Consider the following 17,615-nt stretch of genomic DNA (forward strand, 5'->3'; position numbering starts at 1 on the left):
CCAAGAATATCCCAGGGTTTTGTGATTCACTAGAAGGACTCAAAGGATTCATCATATAGTTATGCTCACCACTTAAATTTTTACCATGTGAAGGTACAGTACAAAATCATCAAAGAGAAAAGGCGTATGGGGCAACGTCTGGAAGAAATCAGATGCACACTTCAGGAATCCTATCCTGTGAAGTCACACAGGAGGTTCTTAATTCCTCCACATCAGATGTGAGTGTTGGCTACCTGGGCAGCTCATTAGACTCAGTGACCAAAGTTATGTTGCATCCCTTTACTTGCATGTGCCCAAATTTCAGATTTCCAGAAGAAAAGCTGGTTTTCAGCATAAACGACATTATTTGTGCGAATAGTTTAGGCACAGTGAGCCACTCTTATTGGTTCTGGGAATAGTGGGAACCCTCCCAAAAATGTAAGTTCCTGGGTGCCAGCCAAGGGCCAACCTTGAAAACAGGCCTTTCTAAGGATAGGCAGTCTCGGGCCTGCTGTGTTAACTCGCTCTGCATGGGTGGTCTGCCAGTTTCTCAGCCTAAATGGGTAGGTGGATGCTTTAGAACTGGTAAAATTAAATCATGTTGGAGGAGAAGTTGGCTTGGGGAAAAACGTACTAATTTTTATTTTGATATACTAAACGTGACCTTCTGGTGCGCCATCCCTGTGCGAATTTTATGAAATACATAATAGAAATACAGAAATCTGCCCTAAGATATCGAGGCAGGTGCTATAGATGGGAGTCATTCATTTAAAATTAGTAGTTGAAGCCAGAAGATCATTGAATGAGAAGGTATAGAGACTAAAGAAGAGGCCATGATCTCGGGGAGTACTAATTTTAAAAACAAACCAAAAAAGCCCTGTAAACTTACAATCAGGGGAGGAAGAACATTACGTGTCCATGCATTCTTTAAAAATTTAATAATATATACAAGGGGATGGCAGATTATATTCCATGAACCAGATTGGGCCCATTGCCTATTTTTGTAAATAATGTTTTCTTGGAACACGTGCTCGTTTATGTATTGCCTATAGTGGCTGTCTTTGTGCTATAAAAGTAGAGTAGTTGCAACAGACCATATGGCCTGCAAAGCCTAAAATGTTTACTAACGGGCCCTTTGCAAAAAAAACTTTACCAGTCTCGAATACATATCAGTTCAGAGTATGAAGTGAAATTCCTCTCATTTTTCTGCAACTTTTTTTTTTCCTTTTGTTATTTTATTATATTATGTTAGTCACCATACAGTACATCCCCGGTTTCCGATGTAAGGCTCGATGATTCATTAGTTGCGTATAACACCCAGTGCACCATGCAATACGTGCCCTCCTTACTACCCATCACTGGTCTATCCCATTCCCCCACCTGCCTCCCCTCTGAGGTCCTCAGTTTGTTTCTCATAGTCCATAGTCTCTCATGTTTCATTCCCCCTTCTGATTACCCCCCCTTTCTTTATCCCTTTCTTCCCCTACCGATCATCCTAGTTCTTATCCAGAACATTTTCATACCTAGAGAAAAGTCCAAGAACAGTACAATGAACACTAGTTGTTAAGAATTCACTAGTTAAGAATTTTAGTACATATGTTTTATGTGTTTCAAATGGACCTACACACCCACACATACATGTATGTAAATATGTGGGTTTTGCTCATCTTCGCTGAAATTTTTAGAAGTTGTTTATATATATCTTGATACTTTACTCCTAAATACTTCATTTATCTTCTAAGAATAAGGGCATTCTCATACATAACCATTATTCATTTTCACACTTACGAAAATTAACACTATTTCGAGAATATCTAATATAAATACCACATTTTAAAATGTTCCCAGATTCCCAAAATGTCTCTCTTATATCCTTTTTTCCTTTTCTTTTTTAAGTATGGGATCTGAGTACACTTGGCTACATTCGATTCTGTCTCTTTGGTCTTGTTAGTTTAGAACAAGTCCTCTTGCCTCTTCCCCCATCTTTCATAACATTTACCTTTTTTTAAAGAGTATGAAATTGTTTTGTAGAATGTTATATACATTTTGAGTTGATATGACAGTTTCCTGATTTAGATTAAATGTATTTGGCAAGAATACTGCATAAGTAATGTTGGTACTTCTTATTACATCATGTTATGTTAATTGGTGTATAACAACAAGTTATCCCTATTAGTGATAATGTTTGATCACATGGTTAAGATGGTGACCACCAACTCTGTTCATTGTAAGGGAGCATTTTACCCTTTATAACTATAGTTATATAGTTGAAGGGACCCTTCAATGAATGACAGGAATTGGAACTTTATGGATCCACTATATGTGGATTTTTTTTCCCCAAAAATACAGTCCTGTGAATGTATTTTCTCTTTCTTAATGATTTTCTTAGGATGTTTTTCTCTGGTTTACTTGACTGTAAAAATACAGTATATAATACATGTAACATACAAAATATGTGTTAAATGACTGTTTATGTTATCAGTAAGCTTCTGGGCAACAGTTGGCTATTAGTAGTCAAGTTTTGGAGGAGTCAGAAGTTACGCAGCTTTTCAACTACATGAGGGGTCGGCACCCTTAAGCCCCGTGTTTTTCACAGGTCAACTGAAGTTTGAAATAATCTGAAAGTGATACTTCGAGATCATAGAAGGATCCATCCATTTAGTGGTTTTAGCATCCATTGATGATCCTTGACTTACTTAGATACTGCATTGGTTACAAAATAGAGATTTCATAATTCTAACGTTAATTGACACTTTTCTATGGAGAAGAGCTCTTCCTCTTAAAAAAAAAATACTGTGAGCTCATGAGTTCTTTTGTTATTCATTGTATTATAATCATTTACCATTATTCTTTGCTCCTGATCTGGCCAGTAGGAGTCCAGCACCTGTGTCTTTCTGATGTGATTCCATTATCTTTGAGCATTTCCTTGTTTCTGGATCAGCAAAATGTTTTAAGTTAAATGTTCAACTTTACCTTGCCCTAGCCCTGGAATCAGTTACTTCTTTAAGGAGTTTTTGTTCTTTTTAGTGGGCAATTGTATTTAGAGACTAGATGTATTCATTGCTACTGAGGTGTCATGGTGTCATTACTTCTTAGCCTTTCCAATGTACAGAGACAGGGAAGTCTATAGTCACAAGTTCATATTGATAGTTCCAGGTGACATCCAGTGATTCTCTTCATTTTCTTACATTTCATATTTGTATCTCCCCTTTCTCACAGTAAAAACCCAAATTCTCAGCAACAATGTACCATTACCAGCAACAACTTACTAATTTAAAGTTCAAAATTTTTTTATGTATGTGTATTTAGACTATATCCTACTAAGGATGAATAATGGTGACACTATTTATAATTACACAATGACAATAGGAAACCGTATTAACTGTTTTACTGATTTAATTTTATTTATTTGAAGATCACTTGGATGAATCAAAGTCAGAATTATATAAAACATATACTCAGAATTCTTCCATCCATTCCTTCCTTTGCTGACCTACCTGACATAGGTAGCCACTTTCATTAGCTTTTAGTTTATCCTTTTCGTGTGTGTATGTGTGTGTGTGTTTGTATGTATATTTTCCCTGGACTAACAAGCAGGTACCTAACATTATTTCTCTTTCTTTTTGGCAAAACACTGTATATCTTCTCTCTCGCTCTCTCTCTCCCTTTTTTCACCTAATATATACTATAAATATTCTTATTTCAGTTGATAGAAATTTTCCTTATTGTCTCTCTTGGCTCCCTGCATAGTGCTCTATTATGTGGATGTATCATAGTTAACTCAGCCAGTCCCTTACTGACAGGAACTTCGGTTGTTTCCAATGCTTTGCTATTACAAGTAATGCTGCAGTGAATAACCCTGTACATCTATATTGTTTCATATTTGTGGGGGTTTATCTTGAGGAAAGATTCATAGAAGTGAGATTACTGGGTCAAGTGGTAAATGAATATGAAGATAATTAGCTATTGCTGAATTTCCCTTCATAAGCTATTTTACCAGTATGCACTCATTTTTTTTCTTTTTTTTTTTTTGGTACCATTTTGCACTCTTGCCAGCAATGTGTAAGAGTGTCTTTTTCTCCATAATTGCCAGTGGAATTTAAAGCTTTGAATTTCTGCCAACCTGTTGGGTGAGAAATGTATCTTTATTTTTTTTAAATTCTAGTATATTTAATGTTTAGTGTTGTATTAGTTTCAGATGTACAGTATACTGATTCCACAATTCCATACATTATTCAGGGCTCATCATGATAAATGTACCCTTAATCCCCTTTACGTATTTCACCCATTCCTCTTTCCCCTCTATTAACCACAGTTCTCTTTATTTAAATGGAGTCTGGGTTTTTTTGTCTCTTTTTTTTCTTTGTTCATTTGTTTTGTTTCTTAAATTCCACATATGAGTGAAATCATATGGTATTTGCCTTTCTCTCACTGACTTATTTCACTTAGCATAATACCCTCTAGATCCATCCACATTGTTGCAAATGACAAGATTTCATTCTTTTTTATGGCTGCATAATATTCCATCATGTATGTATACCATGTCTTTTTATCCACTTCTTAGTTTGGTTTTAATTTGCATTTCTCTATGAGTGAAATTAAATATCTTCTCAAATATAAGGACCATCGTATTTCTTTTTTTGGTGAATCATCTATTCATGTAGTTCATTCTATCAGGTTTTAATCTTTCTGTTATCCTTGATTTTTTCCCTTAGTTTTTTTTGTATAGCATTCATATTTAATTTGATGTTTATCAGTTTTGATGTATATGTAATTCATGACAAATACTGGCCTTTAGAATTTTTGGTTATTGAATACCGTCATATTTTCATTTTTTTTTCCTGCTCTCTTCATTTTAACCTTTCTTTCTGTTGCACCATCTACATTTTCTTAAGCTTTGAAACCCAAAGCACTTACTTTTACTAAGCCATTTCATGAGTACTTTCTTTCAAGATCTTTAATTTCTCCCATTCTTCTTGGTAATCACTGACTGTTTCTTCTGACTCTTGTTTTTTGGGTTTTGTTTATTTGTTTGTAAAATTACTCTAAGGGCTTCCTGTAAGGCCAGCACTTTTGCTCAGTCAGAAAGGAACTTCTGCAAAGCTGCTGTTCCATGTGTAGAAAGGCAAGTAAGAGGCAGCAAATACTTCAGACAACATGTGCCTCAACTCGTGTCACTTCAGTGTTTCTAAATAACCAGCTCTACTTTATATTTCTTTTTTTTTTCTACTTTATATTTCTTGAGTTGTGAATCTTTCTGACTTAGCTTGAATTCTGAAAACATGCTCAGAATCTTCTTCCCATAGCAAAAAGCTCAACCTGCTTTGTATTAACTTTTTAGAAATAAATTCTAGTTGAGTATCTGTTTATTTCTGTAACCTACCTAGGCGCACTCTGACTGCTCTGTATCAGCCAAATCAGAGAACCTGTGCTAGTAAATTCAACCTAATAATGTATATTCAATATTTAAAAATACTTAATGCCAGACTGCATATTAGAGCCTCAGTGACAATATGACATCCTCCTGACTTTCAAGAGTCTAAAATGTAGTGAGGGAAAAAGTCACATTAATAGATAATGTCCATAGTGTAAGCCCTGGAATAGAGGTGTGTTCAGGGTTCTGCTGGAATCCAGTAAGAAATTATTGGATTAGTCTTGAAAGTGAGGGATATCATTCTGAGAAAAATTCTATCTTGGAAAAGTAAACAAAGTAAGAAGATATTTCTAATAGCAGAAGCCCAGAGATAATAAAGAATGGATATGAGAAAAACTGTAAGTTTTACATTTTTGTTTAATAAAAACTGTTATATTATTTTTAATACTTGCTTTGCAATACTTTTTATCCTTCTGAATTTTAATCACACTAAGATAGTGGATAAAATTACTATATCAGCTGTTCCTATTTAACAAGTCACCCCAAAACTTGGAGTCTTAAAACAATGAACATTTATCAAATTCATAGTTCTGTTGGTTAGCTGTGTGGGTCTTCTGATCTGATCTGGGCCTGGTAGGCTGCAGCTTGACAGCCTAGAATGGCTTCACCCACACACCTACTGGTTGGCAGAGTGATTAGTTTGGTTACTGGAGGGATCAAATAGGGCTTCTTGTCTGAGCTTTCCTTAATCTCTGATTTCCAGGCTTCTTTATACAGTGGTTTTAAAGTTCCAAAGAGCTGCAAGCCAGAGTAAAGCCCAATGTACAAGCACTTTTCAAATCTCTGCCTGAGTCACATCTTTTTTTTTTAAATGAACCATTAACCAAAGCAAGTCATATTTCCAATTCCAGAGACAATTTATGGAGAAAGAAACTCCACCTTTTTAAGGGAATAGTTGCAGTTCAGTTTTATCATTTTGTTTGTTTGTGTTACCACTAATTGAATACATTAACCTCCTCTCAGATCCCCTTTGTTCTTTCTACTTAGCCTTTTTTAAAACATTTTATTTAAATTCAATTAATTAACGCATAATATATTACTAGTTTCAGAGGTACAGGCCTGTGATTCATCAGTCTTATATAATACCCAGTGCTCATTACACCACATGCCCTCCTTAATGTCGGTCACCCATTTACCCCATCCCTTCACCCCTTACCCCTCCAGCAGCCCTCAGTTTGTTTCCTATGATTCAGAGTCTTTTATGGTTTGTTTCCCTCTCTGGTTTCCTCTTGTTTTATTTTTTCCTCTCTTCCCCTATGATCCTCTGTTTTGTTCTTAAATTCCACATATCAGTGAGATCATATGATAATTGTCTTTCTCGGATTGACTTATTTCGCTTAGCATGATACCTTCTAGTTCCATCCATGTCATTGGAAATGGCAAGATTTCTTTTTTTTGATGGCTGAGTAATATTCCATTGTGTGTGTATATCTATCTGTCTGTCTCTCACATCTTCTTTATCCATGTATCTGTTGATGGACATCTGGGCTCTTTACATAGTTTGCCTATTGTGGACATTGCTGCTAAAAACATTGTGGTGCAGGTCCCCCTTCAGATCACTACATTTGTATCTTTGAAGTAAATCCCTAGTGGAGCAATTGCTGGCTCGTAGGGTAGCTCTATTTTCAACTTTTTGAGGAACCTCCGTACTGTTTTCCAGAGTGGCAGTTCCAGCTTGCATTCCCACCAACAGTGTAGGAGGGTTCCCCTTTCTCTGCATCCTCACCAACATCTGTCGTTTCCTGAGTGGTTAATTTTAGCCGTTCTGACTGGTGTGAGGTGGTTTCGCATTGTGGTTTTGATTTGTATTTCCCTGATGCCGAGTGATGTTGAGCATTTTTTCATGTGTCTTTTGGCCATTTGTCCGTCTTTGGAGAAATGTCTGTTCAACAGGTCTTCTGCCCATTTCTTGATTGGATTATTTGTTCTTTGGGTGTTGAGTTCGGTAAGTGCTTTATAGATCTTGGATACTATCCCTTTATTTGATAAGTGATTTTTTCCCCTTAGTTTTGAAGAGTCCTTTTTATATTAGGATTCTGTGATGTACTTTACAAATATTTTCTCACAGTTTATTATTTGCCCAAGTCTTTTGACTTTGATATGGTATTCTTTTGCGCCACAAAAGTTTTATAAAAAAATATTGTTCATGCACGCCTGTATACATATTTTAAAATCTGAATGGGAACATACTACACTTATGTTTTATAATCTGCTCTTTCACATTCTAGTTCCCGTTTTATGTCAGTTTGTATTTCATTACAGAGATGGTCCATAATTTAAATAATCTATTAATACTAACATTTAGATTATTTCCAGGTTTTTGCTTTTTTATAAACACTGCTCTGAGGAACATTCTTGTTAACAGATATCTTTAAGCACTTTAGGATAAATTTATAAAAAAGGAATACTTTTAAAAAAAAGAATACTTTGATCAAGATGTATGGGCATTTAGGGGCGCCTGGGTGGCACAGCGGTTAGGCATCTGCCTTCAGCTCAGGGCGTGATCCCGGCGTTATGGGATCGAGCCCCACATCAGGCTCCTCTGCTACGAGCCTGCTTCTTCCTCTCCCACTCCCCCTGCTTGTGTTCCCTCTCTTCGCTGGCTGTCTCTATCTCTGTCAAATAAATAAATAAAAATCTTTAAAAAAAAAATGTATGGGCATTTAAGTTTATATAATGTGCTTTGTTTAATATCACTTTACTAGATGAATTATATCTTGTTGTAATTTGTGTTTCTTTGATCACTTGCAGGGTCAAAACTCGGAGCAGTCATTATTTTTGTAGGTCAAATATTGGCAGTTTCTTGGTCCAATTGGATATCTATGGGCTATTTATACTTTTCTGAATTGCCTATTCACGACTTTTGCCTGGTTTTCCTTTCAGTTTTTTTTGGGTTTTTTGTTCTTATTTCAAGGTTTATTCACATCAAGAAATTAGCTCTTACTCAATGTATTGAAAATATTTTTTTCTAGTCTTTGTTTTCATTTTGCTTAGCCTTTGCTTATGTTACTGTTCTGAGCAGATATTTGACCACACATAAAAAATTTAATAATATTGTCTTTTTCTTTGTGAATTCTGTTTTTGTCTTGCTTAGAATAGATTTTACCACCCTAAGATTACAGAAATATTCTACCATACGTTTTTCTAATACTTTTGTTTTTATTTTTTGAATTTAGATCTTTAACTCCTCTGAAATTGATTTTTCTGTGTAGTATGTGATTGCATAGCTGACCTATAGAATACCTCCTTTCCCCATTAATTTGAAATGCCAGTTTTATCCTACATGATTCTGCTTGAGTTTTCTCTACAGTAACATTGAACTGTTTATTTGTATCCAGTGTTGAATTGTTCAAAATATTTAAATTTTATAGTACACTTTGATCTTCATAGTACAAGTCCCCCCACCCCTACCGGTCAGTTTTTTTAAACATCTGTTAAATGTATTCTTCTGCATGACTTTAGAACCAGTTAATTAAGTTAAAAAAATTGATTTAGTGATTGGAATTGTATTGTGTTTATAAGTTAACTTGGGGGGAAGATATATCGTATTTGTAGTATTGAACCTTCTTATCCAGAAGCATAAATTCATTCAATCACATCTTTTATGTCACTCAGTAAAATTTCATTGTTTTCTTTCTTTTGCTCTTGCACACTTCCTGTTAAATTATTTCTGTGTTTTTTGTTTTAGTTTTGATAGTATTTGGATGAGTCTTTTTTTCTTCCTAATTTACTTTTTTTTTTAAGTTTTTATTTAAAGTTGTATATAAGATTACTTTATTCCTGCATCTTCTCAATTGTTTCTGCCTTATATTTGCCCTTTTTCCTTTCCTTCTTGGTGAGATTTGGCTTTACATTCAAGATCTTTTTGTCATCTCTGTCCAGTTTTAGTCTAGTGCTAACCATGTTGCTGGGGGGGTGCCCACATGGACAGTCGGTACCATTCTCCTTCTCTCACTGTACTCATTCAGTGTAGATGATATATTTCTTCCTGTAAACCTGGACTACTTTGCCAGTGTGCTGACCTTTAGTGTGTACTCGCACAAATTGTACTTCATCATCCTTTTGACTGGGCATGGATTGAACGTTGTACTTCTGTCTCAGCTTTTTGGAAAAGGAGGGAAGGCATAATCTTCCTGTGAATGTGGGAAGGTGCATTGAAATGCTTTACCGTTCTTGCTCTGGTCAGAAGTCACAAAGGGATTGAATTTCATTTTGGCTGCTGGCTCTCCAGCAGTGGCCACAGAAGGCTCCCACTTCCTAATTGAATTGGAATATAGAAAAACACTTATTTTTCCATATTTATCTCCTACTTATTCACCTTCTAAACCCGAATTGTTTCTAAAACATATTTATTTGATTATCTTGGGTTTTTCTAGGTGAGTAATGTAGTTTGTCTTTGTTTCTTCTTTTAGAGTATTTATTCCTCGTATTTGTTCTTTCATTTCTGTTCTAGAACATTGGTTTGAACCTCCAGAAAATATTAAGTAATGTTAATGATAGCAAGGAACCTCATTGTTTTTAACAATACTGCTATATTTCACCAGAAAGTTTGATAATTGCTGTTGTTTTTTGGAGGATACTCAATCATATTAAGTGTATGGCATGTGTATACCTGGGTGTGATTTCACTTTTGTTTTTTTTAGTCAGGATTAACTTGAATTTTGTCATACCAGTGAAAAATACCAGACCAGCAATTATCAAACTTACTGGTGAAATATAGCAATGATGTTAAAAACATTACATTTGTCTCTTGTTTATATTTTTCGTAGTAATTTCAATGGGATTCATCAAAGGAGCAGTTAATTTTTAGTGGACTCAGTTTACCACTTTGAAAACAGAAGTCTGCACCTATATTTGGGAGACAATTAGTGGAAGAATTAGAGGAGAAGACATAGAAAATAATAACATCTAAATCTATTAAGTACTTTCTGTGTATCCCAAATTATTTTATGTGCTTTACTTATATTTATTCACTTAATCCTCCCCAAACACTAGGATTTTTAGGTGCTGTTACTATTCCCTTTTTTACAATGAGAAAATTGAGAGATTTTAAGTTAACCTTGTAGGAAGCAGTAAAGTGAAGAATGTTTTCAGTTCTTTTGAGGAATTTCCTAGGAAGGGAAGAAGGAAAGTATCATCAATGAATATTCATTATTCCTCTCAGAAATGTGAAAAAAAGGAGAAAAATGGACAGTAGCAGAGGTGTAGCAAGAGTTGAAGGAAGATTTTTTTTTCCAGTGAAAAGATTTGAGTATGTTTGTTGAGTATTGGAGAAGATTCAGTCATATACATGAAATTGAAAATGTAATGTTGGAAGAAAAACTTGAGTGTGGCGAAGATACTAATGAATGCAAGAAGAGAGGGGTTTGAGGGTGAATGAATAGTTCACTTTAGAAGTACAAAGGAATATTTTTTACCCTCAAATGAGAGGAAGAGAAAGATTATTGTTGATGTCAAGGAACTTTTTGGTGAGACAAAGAAGACGAAAGTGTAGCCTATGTTAACTTACCTACTTCTTAGCTAAGTAGGTAATTTGTTTGTTAAGGGAAAGTAGAGGAGGGGCAGTGGGGGGAGATGTACTTGGGTATTGACAGAAAATGGATTAAGTGCTTGAGGGATAATTATCAATATCTGATAATCGTTATTAAATTTTTTATGACTTCTTCCAGAGAATTCTTTGCATATTAAACATTTTTATATCTGTAAGACATATATAGTAAATAATATGTCTTTTAAAAGCTGTAGCAGTATTTAGCACATAAATACATATGTATTATGCATATAGTATGTATTTTAAAAGTTGTAATAGTATTAAGCATGTCTAATATTAGCATTTTAAAGCTCCCAAAGGTCCACTAGGAAAACTGTTTTGTGTAATGCAGAGTTTCCCAAATATATTTTATTAGTGAATATCTTTTTCATGTACCAGTTGTTAATTGTAAAACATACTTTGAAATCATCCAGTTTAATCTATCCAGGGTGTTCTAATTTGGAGAGCAGAAAGCAGCTTCAGAGCTGGAACACCAGATATACTCTTTTCATTACTGAATTAGTAAAAAATTGGGCACATGTTATCAGTTATTGACAAAATAATAGCTACCACTGATTGAGAATCAGCTGTGCTCTTTATGTATTGTGCATACATAAGGGTATGTGTGCTTCAGTGATTCCTCACGAACAGTATCTTTGTTGCTGATGAAGAAACTGAGGCAAAGAAAGATGAAATAAGTTACCCAGTTAAATGGGGAGACATGATTAAGACACAGGTCTTTCATATTCCAAAATCTGTTCCTTATAGTATAGGATTTTTCCTTTGCTTATAGTTCTCTTTTATTGGTAGCATGAAATGAGCAATTTTCTGCCAGATGGCTGAGTTATGGCCACAGACATGTATGTATTTCTTTTTTAAAATAACATACATTATACCTACAATTGTTATGAAACCGGATATTATTTGCATTATCTCTTTGTCTACTAGAAGTCATTTATTTCTGTTCATATTAATTAAAGTATGATTACTCAGAATGACATGCTGAAAAATATTCAGGGATGTAGCCACTTTTTCCGTATCTACGTTCTAAAGAATATATTATTAGAGTTATTGATAGATATTCTAAAAAAAGGAAGAGGGGCTCGTAGTAAAATAAAGTTTGGAAACATTGCATATTATATATTCCCTTTAGAGAGCAAATTAAAGGCTATAGTAAAGAAAGCTATTTCCCAGCCTTTCTCTGACTTACTTGATAATGGGATATTTTTTTGAAGAATCTCTGTTAACATCTTAAGGCATTAGCATTTATTAGAACCAAGTTTAGTAACTGGTAATACAGACCAAAAGTAAGCTTCTCTTTTGGCACATACCAGTTAGCCTTTCATCAGCTGAGTGTGTTTCCTAGCTAGAGCTACTTAAGGATTATATTTGGATGTATTACAAATGCATACTTACTACTAAGTATGCTAACCTTTAAATGGTGCCAATACATACTATTTCACATTGCTTTTTTGCCACTCTTGCGTTTTAAATACTCTTTATGCTTTTTCAGTACACTTAAGTCAGATATATTTGCATGTTTTTTTATTCTTACCATTTTAGATATGGGAGAAAGGACTACTATAAATGCAAGTGCAGATGGCAACATTGGAACTATAGAGGATGGTAGCGACAGTGAAAATATTCAAGCAAATGGAATTCCAGGAACACCAATTTCTGTTGCATATACACCGTCTTTACCTGATGACAGATTGTCTGTCTCTTCCAATGATACTCAGGTATAAATGCGGGGCAGGGGGTAACCTGTTCATCTTCATAGATTTATAGGCTACCAGCACCTTGTGGTGAATATATCTAGTTGATAATGCTGGCTGATTATAATCTGGGAAAAAAACTTGGGTTTTTCTTATTGATATAAATCAAAGCAGTTTATTCCCTAAATATATTGATAGTTAAATTTCTAACTCTAAGATGTTTCATATATGTTCTCATCTTCTCTGTGCTCCCCCCTATTGAAATTGCATTTAAAAAGAGGATTTTTATCATATATTCGTAGGACAATTCTAGTTATCATTGGATGAGAAAGAACTTTTAGAAATCTAGGGAACTTCATCTTACTTTCATTCAGGGCTACAATGAAATCTATAGTATGGTAGTGATAGATTCTCCTCATCCTCCCTACCCTGTATTCAGTGTGTTCTTATTTTAAATAAGGGAGTCCTACTCTAAATCATTGCCCTATGTATAAGATTCAGCTTTCTTGGCTTTGTTGATCTTCATCAGTTAACAACTTTTAAACATTGCAATTTCTGTTGTTTTATGTCTCTCTGCACAGAGTAGATAAAACATCAACTAGGACAAAAACATAAACACCCAATGACAGGTAGTAGAAAGCATGGTTTAGGCAATGGATGAGATATCTTGTCAGGGCATGATGTCTAGATTTCGTAAGTAATGATATGAACTGCATAAATTTCAAGAGCTTTTTGGTAGAAAAGAGAGAATATTTTTAAAGAATTTATTTTTTGGGGTGCCTGGGTGGTTCAGTCAGTTGAGCATCTGCCTTCAGCTCAGGTCATGATCCTGGGTCCTGGGATCGAGCCCTGCATTGGGCTGTTTTCTCAGCGGGGAGTCTGCTTCTCCCTCTCTCTTTGCCACTCCCCCTGCTTGTGCTCTCTCTCTCTCTGCTTCTGTTAAATAAATAAAAATCTTTATTAAAAAAATTTTATTCTTTAAGGTATTCATTTATTGCTGTGGAGGAGGGTGGTATGTCAGATTAAAGAGAAACAGTGTGGCAAATTCCTCATCAGGTTTCTCCTCCAACAGAACCCTCTCCATTAATTACTGAACTGAATAAAATATATGGAAGGCTGAAATGATTTTACATTGGCAAATATCTTTATTTACATGGTATGTTAACTTGTTTAGGAATCTGGAAATTCTTCAGGACCTTCACCTGGTGCTAAGTTTTCCCACATTTTACAAAAGGATGCCTTTCTAGTATTCAGGTCATTGTGTAAACTGTCCATGAAACCACTGTCAGATGGACCACCAGATCCAAAGTAAGTCATTAGCTCTTCTGCTTGACAAATATAGTTTTTTAAGCTTGAAACTAATTTACTAAAAGATAGTCTTTGGATTTTCTTTTGTTCTTCTTGCTCCGTAGAACTCTCAAAAGTATATTTTAGGGTTATTTTGCTTTTTAAAAAATGTATTTGAAAAACAGTTCAAAAATCGATAGATACCTTAATACTGTTTCTAAGCATACCAACAGCATTAGAGAATTGTGCCTGGTTGAACAATTGAAAGAATTCTTACTTCATATTATGAGTAACTTTGGAGTTAACGTATCCCTGTTACATTTAGCCTCATGCTATGTTTCTGAAAGCTACCAGTTGAAAGGTAATAAAACCTAAGAGAAATAAATTTTAAAATTCATAACGAAAGATACTGCATATTCATTAAGGTCTGAAAAATGCCTTAAATACGTTTCTCTATGGGAAGCAGGAAGTACTTTGAGATAGGAGTCACTTGTCTGATTCCTGTCAAATATATTAGTTTAAACTGTAGGAAAGTGCCATTTTTGTAAGTCATAAATCACCGAATATCTTTCATTTCATATGAGTCAAATGTAACTAATTCTTGCTTGAGACTGAGTTTGGGCACTATTTAGAGAGCCGTGCCTCCCTAATATTGCAGCATGATGTAATACAGCATGACAATATTAGGAGAACTTTCTGTAGAAAGAAATCTTAAAGGCGGCCTGAGTGGCTTTGTGAAATGGATATTGAAATAGGGGGAAAATGTAAGCACACTACTTCATTTTTAAAAAACTCTAGAACATTTCGGTTTCTAAATGTCACCTAACAAGAAAGACTAGAGACACCGTTACAATAAAAACTTTATTATAGTTTGGGGGAAAAAGAAAAACTTTTTAAGTTTTGGGAAACCACATTTGTTCTATTTTCTGTAGTTTTATTTTGTCACATTGTACTGATTCAAAGAGAAACGTCTTTTAAGCCCTAAAACCTAGAATTCTAAAATATCGTTAGGCCCAAATCCCAAGAATCAGAAATGTAACATTGATTTTTCTGTATTTTGAAAATATAAACTCTTTACAGAAAAAGGATTAAGTTGTTCAGATTGCAGTATAAAGTTGATTATACTCTATGTATAAGAATATATTCAAAATTTTTTCAATTTCTTATTCTTACTATGACAGGAAAAAGAACCATCTCATTTCAAATTGTTGAAAACTTACTTTAAGGAGGAAATAACTCAAGAATTTAGTGTTCTTGCTGAAGGCCATCTTTGCCATGATTTAAAATTATTAACCTTAAAAAGTCTCAGATCTTTACTTTTCCAGATCAACTGTTAAAAAATCGTGACTTGAAAAACTATAAGCAGAAAAAGGAGAATTCTTTAAAGTGCCCAAAATGTAAAGAAAACAAAAGAAAATACATGATTTTAAGGAGTACTCTGTGGCAGGGGGCATTCCTTTAGCACTATATAAAAAGTAATCTAGTTTTAGAGAGCTGCAATCTTTAATATTACGAAGGATTCTTATGAGGAATAATGTAAATTAATTATCCTTCTACTCAGTGGACTTAAACCAAGTATTAGGAAATTTTGTTTGAACATAAAAAAGACCTTTTTGGTCATCAGGGACATTAAACAATAGAATTGAATATAGAAGAAATCAAATTTTCCTCTCAACTGTTCATTTTCCAAAAGAGAATATATGATTTCCTATGTTGAACGATTTTTTTCCCAAAATTAATGACTTGTAGTTACATAATTTTCTTTTTTGCCTTGCTTCTCTTGATATTTTGTGATCTTGCTAAGATGATATTCCAGGAAATGTTCGTTAAGCTTGAATCCTAATTTGAAACTACCCTATGAAAATCTGCAAGCCTGAAATTTGTAGATTCCTTTGCCTATAAAAGTGTACTTTATTGTCTCATAAGACAATCATTTGATCATTTCTTCATTAATTAATGCCTTATAGATAGTAGGTACTTACAAATGTTTAGATGGGTGCATGAATAAATCCATGAGTTATATTGAGCACATACTATGTACAAGGCATTTTGTTAGAGTTGGGGATACAAAAATAAAACATATAACAAAAATTTATGTGTTAGATAATAATAAGCAGCAGGTTTTAACAACTACTGGAATTGAGCAGAAAAAATGATAAACTAGCTAGAGTAGGAAGTAGTCGTAATGTAAAAGCCTTGGAAGGCTTCAGCGTGAAGGGGAGATAGTTAACCCATGCCCTATTTTCCTGTAGCTCTTCATAATCTAAGCTCTCGCTGTTTCTAATTTGATTTAAGTTTTTTATTTTTATTTTTTTGGTAATACTGTATTTGCTGCACAAAGCCATCTTGGAAAGTTGATATGTAGTAGCAAGTGATGATATTATTGGTTCCAGTTTTATTTCAAAGATTGTAATATTTTTGTGATTCCCATTTACATGAAATTAAGTATTCCTGTGTAGAGTTTCTTAGGTTCTTGAAATACTCAACCCTTAAAGCCATAAAATTTTTAAGGTAAAAATCGGGAGTAATTAAGTTTATTATCTGTGGTGCGAATGTGACTGATACTGCATTTGGAAAAAATAGAAGAATTAGCTGCTAGAGCATGTAAGTGTGTTCTGTATTTGGAAAGTTGCCTGGGATCCAATCTTCTTGGTCTATTCGCCTTAAGAGGCCTGTTTTAATGGGAGAAAAATTGTATGTGTGAAATCTGATAATTATAATGCTAGATACTGATCAGAATATGGCATTATATATTTATCAGGAAAAAAAGTGAAAATTTAAGCTGAAAAGGTGTTTTTTTTTTTTGCTTTTCATTATTAAAATATTTAGAATAAATGGGTAAACTGTTCAGAGACATAAATATTCTAAAAGCCTCTATATTTCAAAAAAGAAAAGAATTTTAAATGGTTATTGAAAAAATAAGTTTGAAATAGTCCTATAACTTGTTCATCAACCAAAACTTTTAATTTTGTTTAGGGTCTTTGAGTTGCATACCTAGGAAAAAAGTACAATATATACTAAACTATTAAACATATACTATGGAACTGTTATATACTAAATATGGCACATAATCTGGGAAGTTCATGATGATTTCTAAAAGTGAAATATGCTTGTGAAAGAAAGGAACAAGGGATAAATCGTTATTTTTCATGTCCAAAGGAACAGTAGATTGATTTTAAATATGTGTGAATGATTGCTTTTCCATATAAAAAGTTTGTGAAATTACGTGGTACTTGAGAACATAAGTGGAACTACCCATTATTAGTGGCAAAGCTTAATCATGTACTGTACTTTTTGTGGTCGAGTTTTCTGTTCCTCTCCATTTAAAAGTTTGTGAAAAATTGTGGTACCAGGAAATATCTTTGGAACAACCTTTTATTACCATAATGCTAAATATGTCCATATACTGTGCCTTCTTTTTTACATTTTAGGTCTCATGAGTTACGATCCAAGATTCTTTCATTGCAGTTACTTCTATCCATTCTGCAGAATGCAGGACCTGTTTTCAGGACAAATGAGATGTTTATTAATGCTATTAAGCAGTATCTATGTGTTGCACTCTCAAAAAATGGAGTCTCATCTGTTCCAGAGGTTTTTGAGCTTTCTCTTTCCATATTTCTCACTTTGTTGTCAAACTTCAAGACGCATCTGAAGATGCAAATTGAGGTAT

General features: G+C 34.1%; 1 protein-coding gene and 1 pseudogene across 3 annotated transcripts in view; one reads left to right on the forward strand and one right to left on the reverse strand.

Annotated features, from left to right (window-relative positions):
* The window catches only part of ARFGEF1 (ARF guanine nucleotide exchange factor 1), a 154,580-nt gene that overhangs the window by 67,545 nt on the left and 69,420 nt on the right, over nucleotides 1-17,615 (forward strand). For all 3 annotated transcript variants that reach the window (XM_087864843.1, XM_087864842.1, XM_045800693.2), the window contains 3 exons: nucleotides 12,507-12,682; nucleotides 13,833-13,966; nucleotides 17,377-17,611. In XM_087864843.1, the coding sequence (XP_087720969.1) occupies nucleotides 12,507-12,682; nucleotides 13,833-13,966; nucleotides 17,377-17,611 (545 nt within the window). The remainder of the gene's footprint in view (nucleotides 1-12,506; nucleotides 12,683-13,832; nucleotides 13,967-17,376; nucleotides 17,612-17,615) is intronic.
* Nucleotides 9,188-9,627, reverse strand: LOC123794530 (large ribosomal subunit protein uL24 pseudogene; annotated as a pseudogene).

This window comes from Ursus americanus, chromosome 9, assembly GCF_024610735.1.
Source record: "Ursus americanus isolate L20-20 chromosome 9, mUrsAme1.1.p, whole genome shotgun sequence".
NCBI lineage: Eukaryota > Metazoa > Chordata > Mammalia > Carnivora > Ursidae > Ursus > Ursus americanus.